The sequence below is a fragment of the Thalia democratica genome, chromosome 2 (genome assembly GCF_965202585.1).
Source record: "Thalia democratica chromosome 2, ktThaDemo2.hap1.1, whole genome shotgun sequence".
Taxonomy (NCBI): domain Eukaryota; kingdom Metazoa; phylum Chordata; class Thaliacea; order Salpida; family Salpidae; genus Thalia; species Thalia democratica.
Genome location: NC_139166.1, coordinates 69,723,186 through 69,744,077, shown reverse-complemented (window position 1 = coordinate 69,744,077; position 20,892 = coordinate 69,723,186). Strand labels below are relative to the sequence as shown.

Genomic DNA, 20,892 nt, shown 5'->3' with positions numbered 1-20,892 from the left:
GTTAGGGTATAAGCCTTGTACATCTGCAGCGACTAAAAATATTTTTTGTTTATTCAAACAATTTTGCGGTAGACTTTTTTTCCATAAATCTAAATCTTCTAAATAACTTTTGCTGTCTTTACAGTATTCAATTACATCATATTTACAAAAATTAATACTTATTGGTTTAAATAACATTTCTAAAAAGCTCGTAACTCTTGAAGTGGTTATGTTACCTGCAGATTGTACTAGTCGAGTTGGTATTTCAAAAATGTTTGTATTCAAAACTTCTGAGCTATTTAATTTATGCGTTTTAAACAGTGGGTAAGCATATGCAGGTTCGTTACAGTGAAAGTGTTTGGCCATTGTTCCTTTTAGTTTTGAGTAAATACCATTTTTATGTTTTATTCCGATTGTATGTTTTAAAATTTTATCATCTATGCAATTTAGTTTATGTAAATTTATAATCGAGTCATTAAATTTTTCACGTATGTTTTCAAAATGCTTTTTAATATTATTTTCATTTAGTGTGTCTAACTTTTTAAACATTTCAAGCTTTCGACCCATTATTTTTTTGTAGTCATTAAAGTTCAGCACTACTAACTTACCATCTTTATCTGATCTACATATTACTATATTTTTGTTTCTTACTTGTTCATTTAATTCAGTTAGTGCTATTTTGAGTTTAATATTTAAATTGTTTCTTTTAATGTATTGTTCTTTAACTTGTACTTCTAAGTTTCTTATTTTATTTGTAGTTATACTGCAATAAGTTTTAATTTTTTCATCAATTAGAGCATTTATGGGTCGATTAAATTTTTCCATTTTTAATTTTTCAGGTAAGTGAGTATAGTTTAAGTCAATTTCTTGGTTATCTTTACTTAAAACATTTTGCCATTCAACAGATCTAATATGTCTCATAAATCTAAGCCATTCTTTATCTTTGATATTGTTATTCCATTTAGGTGTAGGTGCAAAATTTAAACCATGCATTAGTAAAGTTTTATGGTTATTGTTTAGATTATAATTAGATTTGTTGATTATTGTTGTTTTAGCTTGTTCTAAAATATTTTTTTCCAAAACTGATCTATATATCTTTTTACGGTTTTTATATCTTTGATAGCTTTTTTTGTTTTTAATTTTTTGTTTGTTTTTTCTTTTTTTTATATTTAAAAAATGAACTTCATCTTTTTGTTTTTTAGATAAAAAGTTAAACTTATACCGTATAACCTTGGCTTGTTGAGTTGTTTGGAAATGTGTAATCAGGGAACTTTATAAAAGAAGTGGGGCGTATAACTTATGCGCCTTACTACTTTTACAGACTTATTTATTATGATTATTTACTCTATTTATTTTTGATTTTTTAACTTTAACCAACAATAAGCTCGATTACTATTTTAATTACTATTTTTATTTTTTTATTTTGATTTTACATTCTAAAATATTATAAAACATTAAACCAAACACATCAAAGTTTAACAATTTAATTTCTTTTAGTTCTTTGTCTTTGATTTTATTTCATATTTATTGATTTATTTTATTTCAATTAGTTTTTGCGAGTTTAAACTAGAGATACTAATAAGATTTACTATTTGAAAAACTTTTGAAAGATAGACTTTTAAAACATAGTTTACCTTAAAACTTGATTTATAGTTACGTAATAATATCCTTTTTTGAACTTTTATATGCAAGAGGATTTTGAATTAATCAGTTCTAATTGTCTACTGAAGAAGATTTTGAAAGTTCTTTAGACAATATAACGTTTACTAATAAATTTGTAGATTTTTTTGTTAAAATAAACTTGAAATATATTATTTAAAAAATAACAACTTATATACAATTTAAAATTACAAACAGTACATTTCAGCTTTGGTGTTGCTTAGTAACTAGAATTTTTTTTTAATTAAAGTTTATAAAACACGAACAAGTAATTGAAATATTTATTTTAATATATAAATAAAACCAACACTGTAAAAGTTTACAAATATATTTTGAAATAATTCTATCTTTAATAAATAAAACAAGTGACAGTTGTATTACTACAGCTTGAGAATGTCAATGGCAACTTGTAGCTTTTATTTAAGAGCTTGTTAAAAATTTTAATTTAAATATTATCCTTTTGACAGGTACCTGTAATTTTGTTTGAAACAAGAATATTTAAAAAACAGCAATATACAACAGAATCAAGTTGTAGCCTAAAGAAAAGTGTATAAATATGAACGATATTAATAATTAAAAATGGTAAAATATCATCGTGTAAACTAAATAGATACCAATTAGGAAATTTTCACCATTAATTTTGGAATCGTTTATTTGTAGAAATTATTCTTAGAATTGTAATCTTGTTGCTATCTACTGTGATGTGATAGTTGAATTGTTGGAATCTACTGTGATGTGATAGTTGTACTATTGCTATCTACTGTGACGTGACAGTTGTAGCATTGTTTTCTACTGTGATTTGACAGTTGTAGTGTTGCAATCTATTATGATGTGATAGTTTATCATCTATTGGTAAAATGTATAATGTAGAATATATATATATTTATGTATATACATATATATATAAGATGTAACGTTATAAGGCGTTAAATCCTGGAGATCCTGATAAGCTAAGCTTATCGGAATGTATATCACAGATGTTCTTGTGCTAAAACTTTATTTCAAGTGAAACGCCGTTAGTTGAAATAAAGTTTTAGCACAAGAACATCTGTGATACATATATGTATATATATATATACATATAAAAAGGTTTATTTAAAGATGCAAAACTCAAAGGACTCGATGAGTGAATAGTCACGAAACTCGAGTCCTTTGAGTTTTGCATCTTTAAATAAACATTTTTATTAATAAAGCCCTCAAGGTGGGCTCAGTGTGAAAAATTTAATTTATTAAGTTAAATAACTTAATTCTATATATATACATATATATAAATATATATATATATATTAATATATAAATTTATAAGCAAAAAATGGTGATTTGTGACAAAATGATAACAAATAAATTTTATTCTTGTCAATTTTAATGACTTTGTTTTTCTTTAAGAATATTTGTTCAGCAAAATACCTTCTGTATTAATAAATGCATGTTTGTTATCGTTTTTTTGATTTGTATTAGTGGCGTTATTATTTAGCCACCACTAGTAAGCCTAATAGTACGTTAGGAAACAGGTCATGTCTTAGCCGATGTTGCTGGCCTTTTATTAGGCCTAAGCAAAACTTTTTAAAATTTTAATTTTTAGAATTGATAACACATCAAGTTGTTATATGTTCAAGAGTTACAGTCTACATCTACATGAAAAAACTTTTGGTATTGAAACAAAATTAATTAGAATTTTTTTTTTATATGATAAAACACGATTGGTAAATAGTAACAAAACTGTTTTATTCAACTTTTTTTAATATGTTATTTATTTTTATTAAGTTATATATAGGAGATTGTCAGAAAAATTTCTTACAATAAAGAGTAATTTTAGCAAAACAAATTAAAAATACTAAACTCTTTATTTTTTATCGCAGAAAAATATAGATTAATTGAAAATTTCACTAAACTCTTGGCTTCACGATGGTACCTTTAAAATAGCATTTACACAGACCGCATTTACCACATACATATGTAAATGTAAGACAACGCAAGAAAGTGCTTAGTCTTTTATATATATTCTCATGCTAGTATAAACAAACAGTGAAAAAAAAAATATTTTAAACAACACTAATAATATTTATTATTTGAAATAATTGTAAATTTAATTGCATTGTAAATCTTAATTTTAGAGTCAAACAATACAAAACTATAATTCAAAAAGTATACAAAAGCTTAACTTTTTAAACTAATTTAAAACTTAAAGTAGCATTATGATGTCAAGCATTTAGAAAACGGTGATTTTGTTTCAGTAAACAAAAACCAGTATTTAAATTGTCCTCTTCAATTAAAAATTATATTATAATATTATAAAATTGCAAAAATCAAACTAGCACATTTCATCATTTGTAATTTTTAAAGGCGAAATTTATCCAATTTCTCATAATTTCAACTTTTTTTTTTCTCTATTTATAACTTATAACTTTACCATCAAAATATTTTAGTTAGACCTACATGAATGTTTCGTAAATTCTGTTACAAGATTAAAAGAAGTTTTAAAACTTACTAAAATATGACTCATTTTAGTTTAATGAGTTTTCTGATTACTGCTTTTGGTATCATATATTTTAGAATTAAACTTACATGATCGTTTAATAACTTTCTAAATTAATTTGTTTTCAGAGATGTTTCTCCCTAAAAGTTTTTTAAAAACTTAAAGTTTAAGTATTTGTATAGTTATATAACCAAATAAACTGCACCTCTAATGACTGGTTTTTATTTATGAAACTTAAAATTTAAACTTTTACTAGATCATTACATTGGTTTTTGCCAAGTGTTTAGAAACAAAAAGGCGAGAAGGATGAATTTTCATAACAAAGGTGAAAAAAGTGGTGACGACATAATTGAATATAAACGCTGATAAATATCGACGTGTCTACAGAAATATGTTTCACATCTTTCAAGTCTCCTGGTAAATTACGAATCTATTTTTTTACTTTTACAGAAAATTTATGGTTTTTATTTTTATTTTCTACTTGTACTTATACAAAATAAGAACAAACAAAATATGTCATAAACTTATATGACAAAATATAACTCAAAAAAAATTATAATTATGTTGTTGCCTAGTAACTACAAAAATTACTAGTAATTATAAAAAATAAAGATCATAATGCAACATGTTTCTTTAGTATACTTATGAATTATACATTTTAAATTTTATTAATAATACAATGTTTCACTCGCTTGAAACTAAACTAGTCAAACGAGTTCTTGAATTTTTTAGTTCAAATTGATTTTTTTGAATAATATTTTATTCAACTGAAGATCTCGTTTAACTAGTTTCAAGCGAGTGAAATATTGTATTATAATTAAAAGATAAAATTTATAATTGATCATTCTCCTTGTATTTTAGTTTATAACTTTAATTGTCATCTTTAAAGAATAAAGTACACAGTAACTACTTACAGTAATAAACTTGCTTTAATGAAGAATTTTAAAGTAATGAAGAAGTTTAAGTATAAATGTTAACATCTATTTATCTATTTAATACTAATCACAATTTATCAGACTTACTTAAACTATGCAGCTACAGACATTTTCTACTTATGTAATCTTTGGTGCTGACAATTAAGTTTCAAAGTATTCATATAAGTAAGAATTATTAAAGAATAAAGTATGAAAATTTTATAAAAGTTACATTTTAACAAACAATAGCAATTTAAAACACTGTACATATTTCATTTGATACTTATCGCTTAAATGCTTTTAATACAAAAGTACAAATAGATTAATCCATATAAATTATATGCGGTAAGTTTTAGAATATAAGATTTGCTGTTGTCTAAACAAATAGTTTTAATTTGCATTTTACATACTAAAGTAGTTAGAAAAGATACTAGTATAGTAAGGTAACTAGAAGTGTAAAACATCTTATTATAATGAAAACTATTTATATTGAGAGTCGTTTTTTGTTGTAAAGTATCTATGCGTTTAAAAAATATTTAAAAATTTCAAATAACTAATAACATATCTAAGTAGCGCCATTGATTTTGTTATTGCTATTTTTAAGTAAACGATAAAATCAAAAATATTTTTCATACCTATTAGACATATTATATACTTTAAATGTTTTCAGCGGGGTGGTTTTACAGACGCCTGTAATCTAACTGCTTAAAGGCTAGAAATGGTGACTATTCAACTAAACTAAAGCGCTAAATAATTATCACCGTGCAAAATTCTAAATTAAACAATTACATGTTGATGAACTCATAAGTAAGGTAATTGTCGGAACCAATTCTTTTATACTTTATACTTAAGATAAGTTTCATAAATTTTGTTTTAACGTATGCATAAAATTATAACTAAACAAACATAATTCTTAGAAAGAATACATAACTTAGAAAGAATACAAGCTTCAAAGTTATATAAACGTAAATAACAATAATAAGATGACTATGAAAAAGTTAGAAGTAAAATATAATTATCGGAAATTATTTGATGTATCAATTTAAAAGGAATAAAACTATAGCATTAAAGAATTAAAATTTCAATAAAATTACACTAAAATAAACTTACGCAATAAAGCAAACTAAATAAAAGGTAACAAAAAAATAGAAAAAAAACTATAACAATTTGTTCAAGTAACTATTGTAAACTTTTGTTTACAAATCTTTGGCTTGTAGGTTTTTTATAAGATTAGAACCTAAAATACTTAAATGAGATATCTTACGTCCTTTGGTTAAAATTGTTAATTCGTTGTCATTACAATGTTTGGAGCATTCCGAGTAATTTAGTTAAGTGATCTCCAGGTGCCAAAAGTTTTTGGTAGGTTTATTACCTCTATTAGCCATCAAGTTTCTAAAGGATTTTTTACATTATGATCTCTTCTCAGATAAGACCTCTGAGATGCTCTCCCGATTCATATACTGTCACAGTGACACTTAAATAAGTAGATAACATTACTGTTTTCATTACGATATCAACATCTTTAAATATTCCATTTTAAGGTTTTCTAATAAAGTGTCTAATTCGAAGATTAATTGCTCCGAATCTACTAATAAGTAATGTCTTTTACTTAACTATTCAGTAACTTAGCTTCATTACCTAAATAGGGAAGTATAAAATACACTGGTCTTTTTTGGGCCTTTCTTTTTAGGAATAGTGAGTTTTATGACCGGTTTTGTCAATAACTTTACTAATACTGTCCTTTGGATATATGATCTGATAGTTTACGATCTGAATATACTACTAAAATTTTCAACTTCTTTCTTTAATTTGACTTCAGAGCAGATTTTAAATGCTAAAAAAACTAACCACGTAATAAGATTCGCTTTTTGTGAAGTAAGATAGAAGGATTTCTATTAGAAGTTTTGGCCAAAAAATGTTGGCTTCAAAAGTGAAATAAATATTCGTTTTAATGTCAAATCTAGAAAAAGTAAACGACCGTTGACTTCATTTTAACGAATGAATTTAAGTGAGGAACAAAGTTATAAATTTTATTAAATAAATTTTCTACATTGTACCATATTTTGTTTAATTAACTAACATATTATTAACAGCTAAAGTTGCCAAAATGTGAGCAATTACCTAAATCTTATAAAGTAAGTTTAGATTTATAATCATTAGTTGTATAGTTTTAACGTAATAACACAAATGTTTTTATCGTTGCTAGAAAAATTTAATAACAAAACTTAGTTTACTTTTACACCTAAAATAAATACTAATATATGATCATACTGTCAGCTGGGCGCTTTGGCAGGCGCCTGTAATCTAGCTGCCAGGAAGCATGAAATGGTGACGACTTTACTAAACTAGAACGCCGATAATTGTTACCGTGTCAATAATCAAAAAAAAAAATTCTATGATGTTTTAAATAAAGGTAATAGTCGAAAACATTTTTTTTATTCAAGTAATCATCAATTTCTTTTATACCTTAGTATAAAAAAAAATATCAAAGTAAATCAAAAAGCTCACTCTGAACTTAAGTTTACTTTTTACATTATTTATAGAAATTTTATTTATATTTCTGTTACAACAGAATAAAAATAAATCATTTTAAAAATATAACAAGTTTCATGAACTTTGTCTAAACGTATGTAAAAACTTTAATAAAATTAAACATTTTTACTAACTATTATGAACTAGAGCAGGGGTCGGCAGGTAGTTGGTGCTCGCGGGCCAAATTTCAAGTTTTCAAAATCTTTGCGGGCCACAGTTTTAGTTTTAGCGACATTTGAATAATCGTTGGGCATTTGTTTTGGTCACACCAGAGATAGTTTTACTTTTATTCACTTAATTACTTTAAATGACTTTTAGCTACTCATAGAATGCTTTTTTAATATAAAAATATCTGTTGTAAAAAAATTTACATTGTTTAATATACTTAAGTCTTAATAAAATATGTATTTTCTTAAATATATAATAAATTAAACTTAATAAAATACTTTTATTACTTTACTTAAAACCTAACTCTCTATAAAAACCGAGCTTGAAAAGCATTTATTAAATTTTTATACATTTTATACTTTAGTCACTTTTAAATTTTTATATTAAAAACAACTTTTTCATATCAAAGAGTGTTAATTTTAGAAAATAGTTTTTGCGTCTTAAATAGTTTGCACTCTTTAGAAAATTCAGTAATTAGTTAATTAAACATAATTAATACCTATTTATACTGTAGATAAGCTAAACCAAATTTTCTAACCTAATTAATGCTGGAATACTTTAATAAAATACCTTATTAGTAATTAATTAATATTTTAAACGGTTGCCACTTTAAAAGCAAAAATTTCTGAGTTTTATTAAAAGTTTAATATAAGTTGAAATACCTAAAATCTTTCTGTTAATCAAGCTTAAATACACAACTAAAATATCATTATTATAAAAAAGCACAATGAGTAAGTAGACAAAAAATTACAACAAGTAAACTAAATTACAGTCATAAAATAAAAACAGTTCTGAGAATTTGAAGATTTGTTCGAAGTGTTTGAAATAAAAGTTTCAGATACCCTGAGTTTTATAAACATTTCTTAAACAGCTTAAACCTAGTCTGAATAAAAAAAATAGCCTGATTGTTTTGCAACCCTGTTAGAAATAAAGTTTACAAAACACAGAAATACCAAAGTTTATTAACAGTGAATTAATTATATAAATAAAAATATTATTGTTATCAGCTTGAATAGACAATTTTAAACATTTTAAACAAAAGTATAAAATTTTATTAAGCTATGAATGATTTAGAAAAACCTTTATTTTACTGAGCATTATAGCAATTCTTTATCTACAATAAATATATTGCATTTAAAAAGATCAAATGTGAATTATAAGACGAGCTATAAGAAATATTATTCGCTAGTTTGGAGTTATTGCGAGAAACGAAAAAAAAAAGTAGCTTAAGTCAGTTTCAACAACGCACATAATTATTTTCAGTAACTACAGACTGATCAGAAAAATATTTTTAGGGAAATTATAAAGTAGCAAAAAAAATTACTAAAAAAAGAGACCGTTGTGTGTTGAAAACTTATTTAAATAATCTGTGTTTGCGTTAGCAATATATTTTTGTTTATTTCTTAAATATCAACAAGAAGTCGTGTTTAGGAAATGTCTGAAGATTTTAAAGCCGCATAAACCAAATTAGGACTTAAATCAATCTGTTAAGATGCGAGAACTGATACAACAGATATTGCTAATTTTAGAATTCTTATTACAGTTGTTTTTACTAACTTTGAAGTTTTAGTAGAATTTTCTAGGTTTAGTTCCAATACAAAGCACAACAATAGGTAAAAACATTTTAAAACCAAAGGTACAATGCACCAATATAAAGTTTTTAAAAGTACAACTTTTTACTTCTATTTTTAGTATATAATTAAGTTAAAGGTAAAAAAAAATCTGTCTTAAATAGTATAATTTAAAAAATACTGTTAAGATACTTTAAATGTGTTTTTTAATAAAAAAAAATTTTATGGTAGATTTTTTTTTGTCAAATCAAAATTTCATTACTTTACATGTAAAAACTGTTTAAAATTCAAGGATTATCGATAATTCTCAAATTTATGGTTTTTTTAGATTTTTTAAGTATAAATTGTCAAATTCCGAGGTTTTCCGGAATTTTTTGTCAACACTAATTGATCACACTTATATGTATATAATTAGTACAAATAGTTATTCAAATTATATCAGCTGAATAACTTTAAATTTAAAATATATATAAATTCCAACCAACACTGTTTATGAACAAAACATATATCAGCAATATAATTTACCACTCTTTAAAGTAAAAAAGTCAATCCGAGTGACCAAAACTAGCCTGATATTTTAGAATACAAAAAACAATTCAAGCCAAAAACTGAAATATTACTAAATTGGTCTAATATTTCAAGTCTTCAAATAGTCATAGTCCGAGTGTGTAGCAATTTTTTTTTTGTTCTTTTGATCGAATTTGAACTATTTTGATTAAAAATGTACAAACTTAATAAATTACTTTTTCTAAATCCAGTTAGTATTAAATAGGTAGTTCCAATAAACAGCAACTGTTTATATTAGTATGCAACACATAAAAATTAACTTATTTTGCCAAAAACATGGTTTGTAAAATCAAAAAGTATACCTAACAAAAACTTTTTTTATTTATGTCATATATATTGTTTTAAATGTGACTTTACACACTTAGATATCACATGTAGAAACAATGATTGTTTAAAAATCATGCATAAACTAAATTATATCTCGTTAGTACTAAGTAAAAAGTGGTTTAAAATATGAGCATCTTTGTTCATTGGTGTGCATAGAAATTAATTTAAAATTGCAAAGAAAACTTCTAAAAAATCAAAAGTATCAAAACCAAACGAATTAACCTCATTTCTTCTTCTTCTTATTATATTATTATTATTTATATCAATATTATTATTGTTATTATTCTTATCAATGTTATTATTATTATTATTATTATTATTATTATTGTTATTATTTTTAATTTTTTTATTATTATAATAATTTTATTTAAAATGTTTTTGTATAAACTAGAATATAAAATTTGAAAATAAAACAACTGTAGTAGAAACTTAGGTATAAAAAACGTGTAAAAAAATACTGTAAAGAAACGACATTTTAGTTCATTACTATGCATTACTTTTGTACAAAACCGAAAACATTTGAATGTAGTTTTTCCAAATAAGTATTATATATATTACTAATTCTAAGGACTTTTTACACTCCATTTTTAGAAAATAATTTGCTGTTGTAAGAAGAACGTTATTATAACATTGAGAAAAAAACCTGGTAGAAAGCTAACATGTCTTTTTCACATTTTTAAGCTAAATCATTAAAGTCTTTTAATTGTTTTTAAATGTTATACAGGAACTTAAACTGAATTTATCAAACAAATTTTACTTAAAATGTATCTTTGCTCAGCGGGCCACATTTACATGCTCGCGGGCCGCAAAGTTTTCTTTCGCGGGCCGCATCCCATTCAAAAAAATAACGTGCTCGCGGGCCGCAGACTTACCCTTCGCGGGCCGCATTTTGGCCGCGGGCCGCAGTTTGCCGACCCCTGAACTAGAGGTTTGAATTTCAAATAAACATACTACCCTAAAATTAAAGCAATCTAAAAAAAAATTGATAACGTGATAATTAAAAGTTTCAAATAATTTTTAATTAAATTCTACAAAAAAAATTTTTAAATAAACGCTAATTAAATAGACAATTTTTAATTTACATATGTATGTTACGTCTTAATTAAGTATATATTATGATATATGACATACCCAAAATTTTTTAAATATTTAGTTACACACGGAAAACTGATAATTCTAAAAACATGTCCACTTCAAATTCTATATCTATTATTATGATGAAGCCACAAAAAAAAAAGGAAGATTTTGTTTAGATTTTGTTGCTTTACCTACTGATTAAATTAAGACAAGTGAGTATAAAGTAAAACTTAAAGACTTACGGCACTTTAAATACAATTTTTTTCGTATTTTTTGTAACAAAGCAGAAGAATAGTAGTAAATTTATTCGAAAAACATATTATTCAAACTTTAGTCTTTTATAAATTTTACACCAAAAAATTGATTTCGTATTCAATTCATTATAATTAGAACTACTTATTTTAACCTAGATTACTGTGTCCTATAAAAGCCTTTAGTTTCGTAAATAAGATAATTGAATACATTTTAGATATTCGTTGTTTGAATATATCTTAATATTAAAAAACATTGTCGTTTAAATTAAATTAATTATATCTAATCTTTTGAAGTATTGCTAAAATAGTAATTTTTTAACACTAACAAAACTAACAAGACTGAATTGATTTTCCATTTTCCTCAGTTGCATGATGATGTATAAATATTTCAAATTTCTTGAAATCAGCTAAAAATAATTTGTTTTTATATTTTTACTCACCATATCTGCTTCTTATATGTAAAGATTACTAAGCATTACTTTACCAAACATAACAAGTAACTTCTTAATAAACTTTGTAAAACAAAATTTTTAAGTACTCATTTTACGAAAGAAAGTTTGATTAGTTTCAAATAAACTTGACGATTAAATTATGTTAATCTACAGTATTTTTCTAAACATTATAAACTTAGTCCCAAAAATATACCTGTGTTTAATTTTAATCAAAAAGAGTTGAAAAATTTACAATGCTTTAAAATAACTTTTACTGATAAAATAGAATTTTTTTAAAACTAAAATTTTTTGGGAATGAAAAAGTAGTTAAACTTACATACTAATCAAATGTGTTTAAATGTTAAACTGTTTTATGCAATTTTAAAACTTTACTTAGTTTTTAACAGACTTAACAAGTAAATACAGTCTAATAATGTGCTATAAACTAGTAATAAAAATCAATAAAGTAACAAAAAAAAAATAATTTTATCATTATGAAACAAACATATAAATAGTTTTGAATAAAAATTTTGAAGACGTGATGCTAAACTAAAAGTGAAAATTGAGTTTTAACTATTAAATAAACTTCTACAAATTAATTGTTTTATTCATAACTTTTAAAATAGGTAACAAATGATTACAAATCTTTACTACATAATTGGTCATTTAGTATAATCAAATTTAAAAATTCATCCTACACGGAACAAACCATCGTGATAGAAATTTAAGACAATTTTATTTTTAAATAACATTTGGGTTCAGCTTTAAATATTTTTAAATTGTCTTAAGTGTAAAATAAAGTTTTCATGAAGTAAAATCTAAAATAATTTTTTCAGTAGAAAAAATCAAGTTTTTGTTTAGAGAACCGTTTTGTTTAAGTTCACATTCAATTAAGCTGAAGTCTATTATTCTCATCTCAGAAACTACTAATAAACTATAAAATTGGTTATAAGATGTTGGTTTAAAATAAAAATTGTTAAAAAAAAATCGACCACAAAATTAGTATAAAAAAAGTCATACTAACGTATATTAGTAATAATGTATTAACATTTTCGTTTTCGGCAAGTTTTGCTATCGTTTAATTGAGTGTTAATATTCCAAATAAAATACTATGCTAATATAGATTGTTATACTTAAACTTAACAATCGAGCGAAAATAATATGCTTTATTCTTTATTAACTAGTATTGTTTTTTTATAACAAATTTATAATTTACTATTATCCTGTAAAATGTTTTCGATATTTTGATCGATAAGTCTAACACTTAGAATTTGATTTTAAAAATGTGGTCTAACTTGCATATTTTCTTAGATTTGTTAATGTAAAAATATGTTATTCTATTTTAGTTAACTCACAAGACAATATAAAAGATAAACAGCATGCTAGTAAAAGTATGCTAACAAGCTGTACTTAACTTTACGCTCCTTCTATCTAAATATTATACCATTTGAGCTATAACTAATAACATATTGTTTAACGCACCATGATCTCTCGTTCTATTTGACAATGTGTAAAACTGTTTTTAAGAAGGTAAAAAAACACTTTAAATTTATATACAAATTAAGATATAACGTTATTGTTATAGTAAAATATTTCTTTTTTTTACTAAAAACTATGTAAGTCAATCTAGAATCTTAATTACGATTGTTTGAATAATAATTGTTTTTAGATATGTTAACATATCAAAAATTACTAAGTTTATATTTAAGTCGTTTAGAAAAAGGAAGTTTATCAAAGTACTAAATTAAATTTTAAACTTATGTACTAAACAATCGCTTTAATAAGTTTTTTTTTTGATCTTACAAGTAAACAGTAATGTAAATATGTGCTTACGACATTTTTATATTTTTTCTATACTTTTTTTTTGATTTAATTAATGTCAGCTGGGTGCTTTGGCAGGTGTTTGTAATGTAGTTGCTTAAAGGTTTCAAATAATGACGGAAATGCTGTAAACTACCATTGTTCAAAAAATCCCTTTATGTGACATGGTAAATGTTCAAACTGTTAAAATTTTAAGGTAAACTAAAAATTTGGTTTGAAAAAATCTAAAAAGTAAAAAAAAAACAATTTTATTAAACTAAAAGTAACTATATATTGTTTGCTTTTAAAAATATACTTTGCTTTTTAAATATTTTCGATGCCAAATTAATGATACTTTAAAAAATAGAAGTTTTTATTTAGATAAGGTTAACTAAATGTTTTTACGTAAAATAAAATTTTTTTTTTTAAGTGTATCAATATTTTCAGTTTTATATTTTAAATTAAAATAACGTAAGTACTTACTTTGAAATGTTAAATAAAAGAGTCTAACTTATTAAAGAATTGTTTTTTAACTAATTTTGTAACATGATGAACTTTTTCTCACCTTAATAGACTAACAAAACTTAATATTCATTATTTATTTCAATCCACCAATTAATCTACAATCAATTTTTGAATCTTAGAAAACTATATACTGATAGGAAGTAGCACAAAATTTACATGCAAAAACTATATAAATAATTTGTATAATTCTTTTTTTATCGGTCAGTTGAAATTTGGAACAAAATTTCAAACGAATTATTTTCTTGGAAAAAAGTTAAAGAATTTCATATAGTAAAATTTAAAAAAAGGCATAGTTGTTGATTAATATATTAAAGTTTAAAATAAACTAAAACAATTTACTTACACTTAAAGTATTTCTTTAACCTAGTTTCTAAATAAATTAAGTTTTTTGTCCTTGGTATGAATCTTTTATAAATAATTTCATTTTACCTTTTCGTTAGTTTGTTTATAACATTAACTTTTACTGTTTAAGATTTTAAATCTTTCATTTTTTGCCTTTAATATAAGTATTCTATAAGATTTTAGTTTTCAGTTTCTTTTTATGATACAGAGTTGATTCTAGTTGAATAACTTTTATTAGTCGGCACAATTGATATTCCGTGCGAAAAAGTCATTGTGCCAAAATGTCACTGTGCAAAACTTTCATCGTAAAAATGTGACGTTGCGCAAAAGTATCGTTGTGTAACAATGCTGCCGTAAAAAATTTTCATCGTAAAAAAATGTCGCCGATCAAAAGTGACACCGTGCAAAAATGATCCTGTGTGTAAAAGTGACGACCGTGTAAAAGTTACGACCGTGCAAAAGTGTCTCCTCGTGCAAAAATGACCGTACGTGCAAAAGTGACACCGTACAAAAGTGTCCCCTAGTGCAAAAGTGACGCTCGTGCAAATGTGACGCCGTGAAAAAGTGTCCCCTCGTGCAAAAGTGACACCCACCCCGTACAAGTCTTACAAGTATATGTATAATAAAAGAAGACGACCTTTTTAGAAATTTTAGCTAACAAAATACTTTATGAATTTTAAAAATTCGGCAAAAAATAAATGTACCATAATGCTTAAATAATTATTAAAAAAAATAGTATTTTTATTCTATATTCGAATGATTCATTTTTTAAAATAATTATTAACAACTAGGAAATGATTTGTATTTTAAGAACAGTGCAATTCAAAGTATAGTAGTCGTACTAAAACTTTACTGAATCAAAGGTTTTAGACAAAAGCTTATATATTACTTAGTGTACAATTTCCTTTGTTGTTCATCAGCTAGGCGCTTTGGCAGGCCAAATTTGGCTTTTGATAAGTAAACAACACAACTTTCGTCTCTTTTAAACCTGAAAAAAATATTTAAAGATAAATTTCAATTGTGTAAGTTGAATATTTAAATAATCAAGCTACCTTTATATTAAAATTTTATTGTAAGGTGTTAGTTTATTTCAGTGTTGCTGCAAACTTAGACCCGACCCCTTGTTCAGTAAACTTGAGTTTTTTCAGAATATTTGATAAACTCAAGCTGAATCAACATGATTCTTATGATTTTTTTAGTTTTTTATCAAAAACTAAGAATTGTTTATACTGTTTTCAAAAATCTACTTAGCTTTTACTTCTTTATGATGTTTTTAAAGCAATCACTATATGTATAATTTTTCAATGACTTTCACCTAAGTTTTTGCATCGTTGCAATCTACTGTGCTGTAATAGTTATATTATTGCTACCTACTGTGATGTGATAGTTATATTATTGCTACCTACTGTGATGTGATAGTTATATTATTGCTACCTACTGTGATTTGATACTTGTATTGATGCTATCTACTGTGATGTAATAGTTTGACATTGATGTCTACTGTGATGTGACAGTTGTAACATTGCTACCTACTGTGATGTGACAGCTGTAACATTGCTACCTACTGTGATGTGACAGCTGTAACATTGCTACCTACTGTGATGTGACAGTTGTAACATTGTTATCTACTGTGATGTTACAGTTGTAGTGTTACAATCTACTGTGATGTGATAGTTGTATTGTTGAGATATACTGATGTGATAGTGCAATCATTCATTTCTGAAATGTTTGATGTAGAATACATATCATCAGCGATATATATATAACATATAAATTTATAAGCAGAAAATGGTTACTAGTGACAAAATGATAACAAATAAATTACAGTCTTGTGAGTTTTGATGACTTTATTATTCTTAAGAATGCTTGTTCATCTAAATACCTTCTGTATTAATACTTACTTGTCTGTTTGTTACCTGATTATGTTATATATACGTTATATGATGTAAATTTCTGACAATTTTAACTTTATTATTATTTTTTACTTTATATTTATCCTTTTTATAACTTATAACTTTACCATAAAAATATTTTTAGTTAGACATACATGAATGTTCTTAAGAAAAAAAAAATTACTTTACCAAAATAAGTTAAAACTTAAAATGTAGTTATCTGTATAATTATGGAACCAAATGATTTGTACCTCAAATAACTGACATTTAATTATGAATCATATTATTCAAACTTTTACTGAACCCTCGCATTGGTTTTTACCAAGGATTTAGAAACAAAAAGGCGAGAGGATGAATTTTCATAACAAAGGTGAAAGACAGTGGTGACGACATAATTAAATTATACGCAAAAAATATCGATGTGTCTACATAAATTTGTTTCACATCTTTCAAGTCTTCTGGTAAATTTCAAATCAATTACTTTAATATTATAGAAACTTTATGATTTTCATTTTTATTTTCTACTTATACTTATATAAAAGAACAACGAGCAAATTACTTATATCACAACTGACTTATATGACAAAATATAACTCAATACAAATAATATATATATTATAGCCTAGCAACTTCAAAGATTACTACAAATTATAAAGATTGAAGATTATATTATATGTATCGTTAGTAACTACTTATAGTAAAAAGGTTGCTTTAATAAAGCATAAGTTAAAATATAAAGGTAGACAAGGCCAATAAGAATAAGTTGTTTTATAAAATTAAAAGTACTAAAACAACACAACTTCAGACACTTTTAAAATTTTAACTCAGGTAAGTTAAAGAAAAAGTAAAAGTTTTGGTGTTGATAATTATCTATCTAAGTATTAGGAGCAGTAAAGTGAATACAGTAACCTCTCGCTTATTTACGCACATTATGTCCAAAGAACAAAATGCGTAAATGTATGAGAGATAGTAAAGATACGAGAGGTTTACTTTACTTATGACAATGGAAATAAAAGATAAAATTATACATATATTGAAATATAAAATATTTAAATCTGTATAAAGTAGTAATAATTGTATAAATTTACTAACTTTAATAATAAGTAGATGTTATTTTTATCTTTAATTGTATGTGATTTATTTGGTACTTAACATTTATATTCTATTCTACTTAATAAACTCAATTTATTATTAAGCATTTGTTTAAAATTAAAAAATGGTGTGGTGTCTATATTAACATTTATTTCTATAGCCTTTTACAAAAATATCCATTTGGTGATTTAATCTGATATAGTCAGGTATAATTAAATGTTTATTAATTAGTCAAGGAACATAAGTTTGAAAAGTCTAAAGATATAGAGAGGTGAGTTAGCATTTAAAAACATATTTTAAATAAAAAAATTACAATAAATCAAATTTTTGCAATATAAAAAATAAAATATTGTAGTTTTTGATTTTTTTAGAATTCTAAAATGCGTAACTAAACGAGAGTGCGTAACGTCACGAGTGCGTAAATATGCGAGAGGTTACTGTAAAGTTTAAAATATAACTATTCAGAATATAAGTTTTTGTCAATAAAAGATTCTAGTGAAACAAGTTCACTGAAATATAATAAAGAAACAATCTATACAGTATTTTTCTTATTAAACCGACATATTTCAACACACAGAAACATTTTTTGGTATAATAAAAGAAGTACCGTAAAAATTTTTTTGTTAAAGTATTAAGTATAGAAATTTTTTTAAAATCATAATTTAACAAATATTAGCAATTTAAAACACCATATATATTTATTTTGATACTTGTTGCTTAAATATTTTTAATACAAAAGTGCAAATATACTAATCCAGATAAAGTATATATGGTTAGTTTTAGAATATAAGTTTTGCTGTTGTCTAAAAAAATAATTTAACTTTTTGGTTTGAGCAAACTAGCATCTTACATACTAAAGTAGTTAGAAAAGATACTAGTGTAGGAAGGTAACTAAAAGTGTACGAAAACTTATTAGAATTAAAATATTTTATTTTGAGAGTCCTTTATTGTTGTTAAATATCTATTAAAAAAAATAGTATAAAATATTTTAATAAATCTATAAAATAGCTTAGTAGTGCCAATGGTTTTGTTATTGCTACTAATAACTAAACGATGAAACCAAAAACTTTTTTAATTTCTATTATAAAAAGTATGTATTTTAGATGTCATCAGCTGGGCGCTTTGGCAGGCGCCTGTAATCTAGCTACGTAGAAACTAGAAATGGTGACGACTTTACTGAACTAAAATGTTGATAATAATCACCGTGTATAATTCTAATTTAAACATGTAAATGTTATAAAAATTAATCAATCAAAGGTAATTGTCGAAACCATTTCTTTTATACTTATCATCTTTTTTATATACAGCACTATAAAAACGAATACTAAGGTAAAACTAAAGCTCACGGTATACTGAGATTAACTATGAGTATATTTATAAAATGTTTTATTCAAATTTCTAACAAAATAGAATAGAAGTAAGATAATTTCCATAAACTTTTTCTACCATATGCATAAACTTAAAATAAAACAAAAATAATTTGTTAAACAGAATAACTTATTAGAGTTTTAAGTTATTTCTGTCTACTTCAAAAATAATATCTACTGTGGTAAAATCACAAAAAAAAGCGAACTTTCTCATGTTTTTGTTTTAAATAAAAAAACACGACTAGGCAATAAACTAGGTAAAAAAAAACATTACTAGTTGCTTTAAATTTTTCGAAGGTTTTTATCACCGAAATTGTTTTCTAACTACCTAGAGTAGAAATATGTTTACAATTAAAAAAAATTTACTCATAAATTAAACTTAGAATATAATACTTGCTAAATACTAATATACAATTTTAAATTACAAAACGTACTAATTTAAGCTTTGGTGTTCCTTAATAACTAGAAAGTATATTTTAGTGAACTGAAAGTAATTGAGTTAAAGTGTACAAAACTTTACGACTTTTACAAGTTTCAATTTTTCTATAAAAATAAATAGTAAAATTAAATAATTTAAATTAAACATCTTTTAAAATATTTTAAACAAACATAAATAATTTCAGAAGGTAATATTTATCATCGTGTAACCTAAAAAGATCTTGGATAAAAACAATTTTAGGATAAACTTTAAATTTATTTATTTTTAGTAGTTATTATTAGAACACTATAAAATATACTACTTAAAAAAAGGTTAAACATTCTCAACATAAATACAATAAAAAAGCACTCAGAAATAAGTAATGTAAGCTAAATTTACTGTTTTAACTTTACTTAAGATAAATTCACTTTTCAGAGTATAAAATTTTAAATAAAATTCCTTTTTCATATTTAGCTTTATTTTTTAACTGATTATAACAACAACTATCGATATATTCAATCAAACAAACCTTAGTATACTAGTTTCCAAAACTTTTAATTAGTTAATTAAACTAACCTAAAAAAATAATAAAATTTAAAAATAAAATAAAACTAGATACAAAAAACGTTTCTTAAGTAAACTATACAATACTATTTAACAAGTTTTTCTTTAATTTTTATAAAGAATAATGTTTTTATAGTCAAACAAGTTTTACAAACTTTTAAAACTTATACAAACATTGTAGAACTTATTAAAAACATTTATCTTCAAGTAATATATGTATTGTAACTTTATCAACAGAAAAATTATAGCTGTTAACAAAAAGAAGTCACAACTTGTAGAAGTCAAATAAAATATAGTGTCACGTTACCTACGACTTGTCATAAGCAAAACTATTGAAAAAATATGGTTGAAATTAGGCCTATTATAACGTTTAAAATGCTTAGCAGAATATTTCAAAATTACATAAATTTGTATAAAAAGTTACATGTTATTGAATTGTGTTTATATGTGTATAGATAAAAAGCAAAAATTTATTTTTATTTAAGTAAAGTATAAATTGAAAGTCTAAGTAAAAACTTCAACATAAATCATCAAGTAAAAGTAGTATAAATTGCAGTAAATAGCACTATCATCTTAATTTATTTTAAATTAGTTTTGATAACTTTTTTAAATAGCGCTGCACTTGATACTTGCGATTAAAAAAGTCTTATTTTAAACTAATAAAATTATCAGTTTAATAGATCAATAAGTATTAAACTATTTTAAATCAATCATATGTATAAAGGCTCTTTAACAAAACAAAAAAAAAGTTAAATGAATTTATAAGCAAATGTCTATGTAAAAATATTAGTTTTCGTATTGCTGACAATACTAAGTAGCAGCATTAAGGTTGTTACATAAATTTATAAATCTATTAATATTTATCTAAAGAGAAAAGTTTGTACCCAACTGTGTTTCAGTAATATACAACTTTTTTTTAAAAGGATAAAAGATACTA

At 24.0% G+C, this 20,892-nt stretch overlaps 1 protein-coding gene across 1 annotated transcript in view; it reads right to left on the bottom strand.

Annotated features, from left to right (window-relative positions):
* LOC145828896 (uncharacterized) overlaps positions 1 to 345 on the bottom strand; it is a 44,008-nt gene extending 43,663 nt beyond the window's left edge. The window contains exon 1 of the mRNA XM_082936642.1: positions 216 to 345. Coding sequence (XP_082792768.1) covers positions 216 to 345 — 130 coding nt within the window. The remainder of the gene's footprint in view (positions 1 to 215) is intronic.
* Between the last annotated feature and the right edge of the window lie 20,547 nt (positions 346 to 20,892).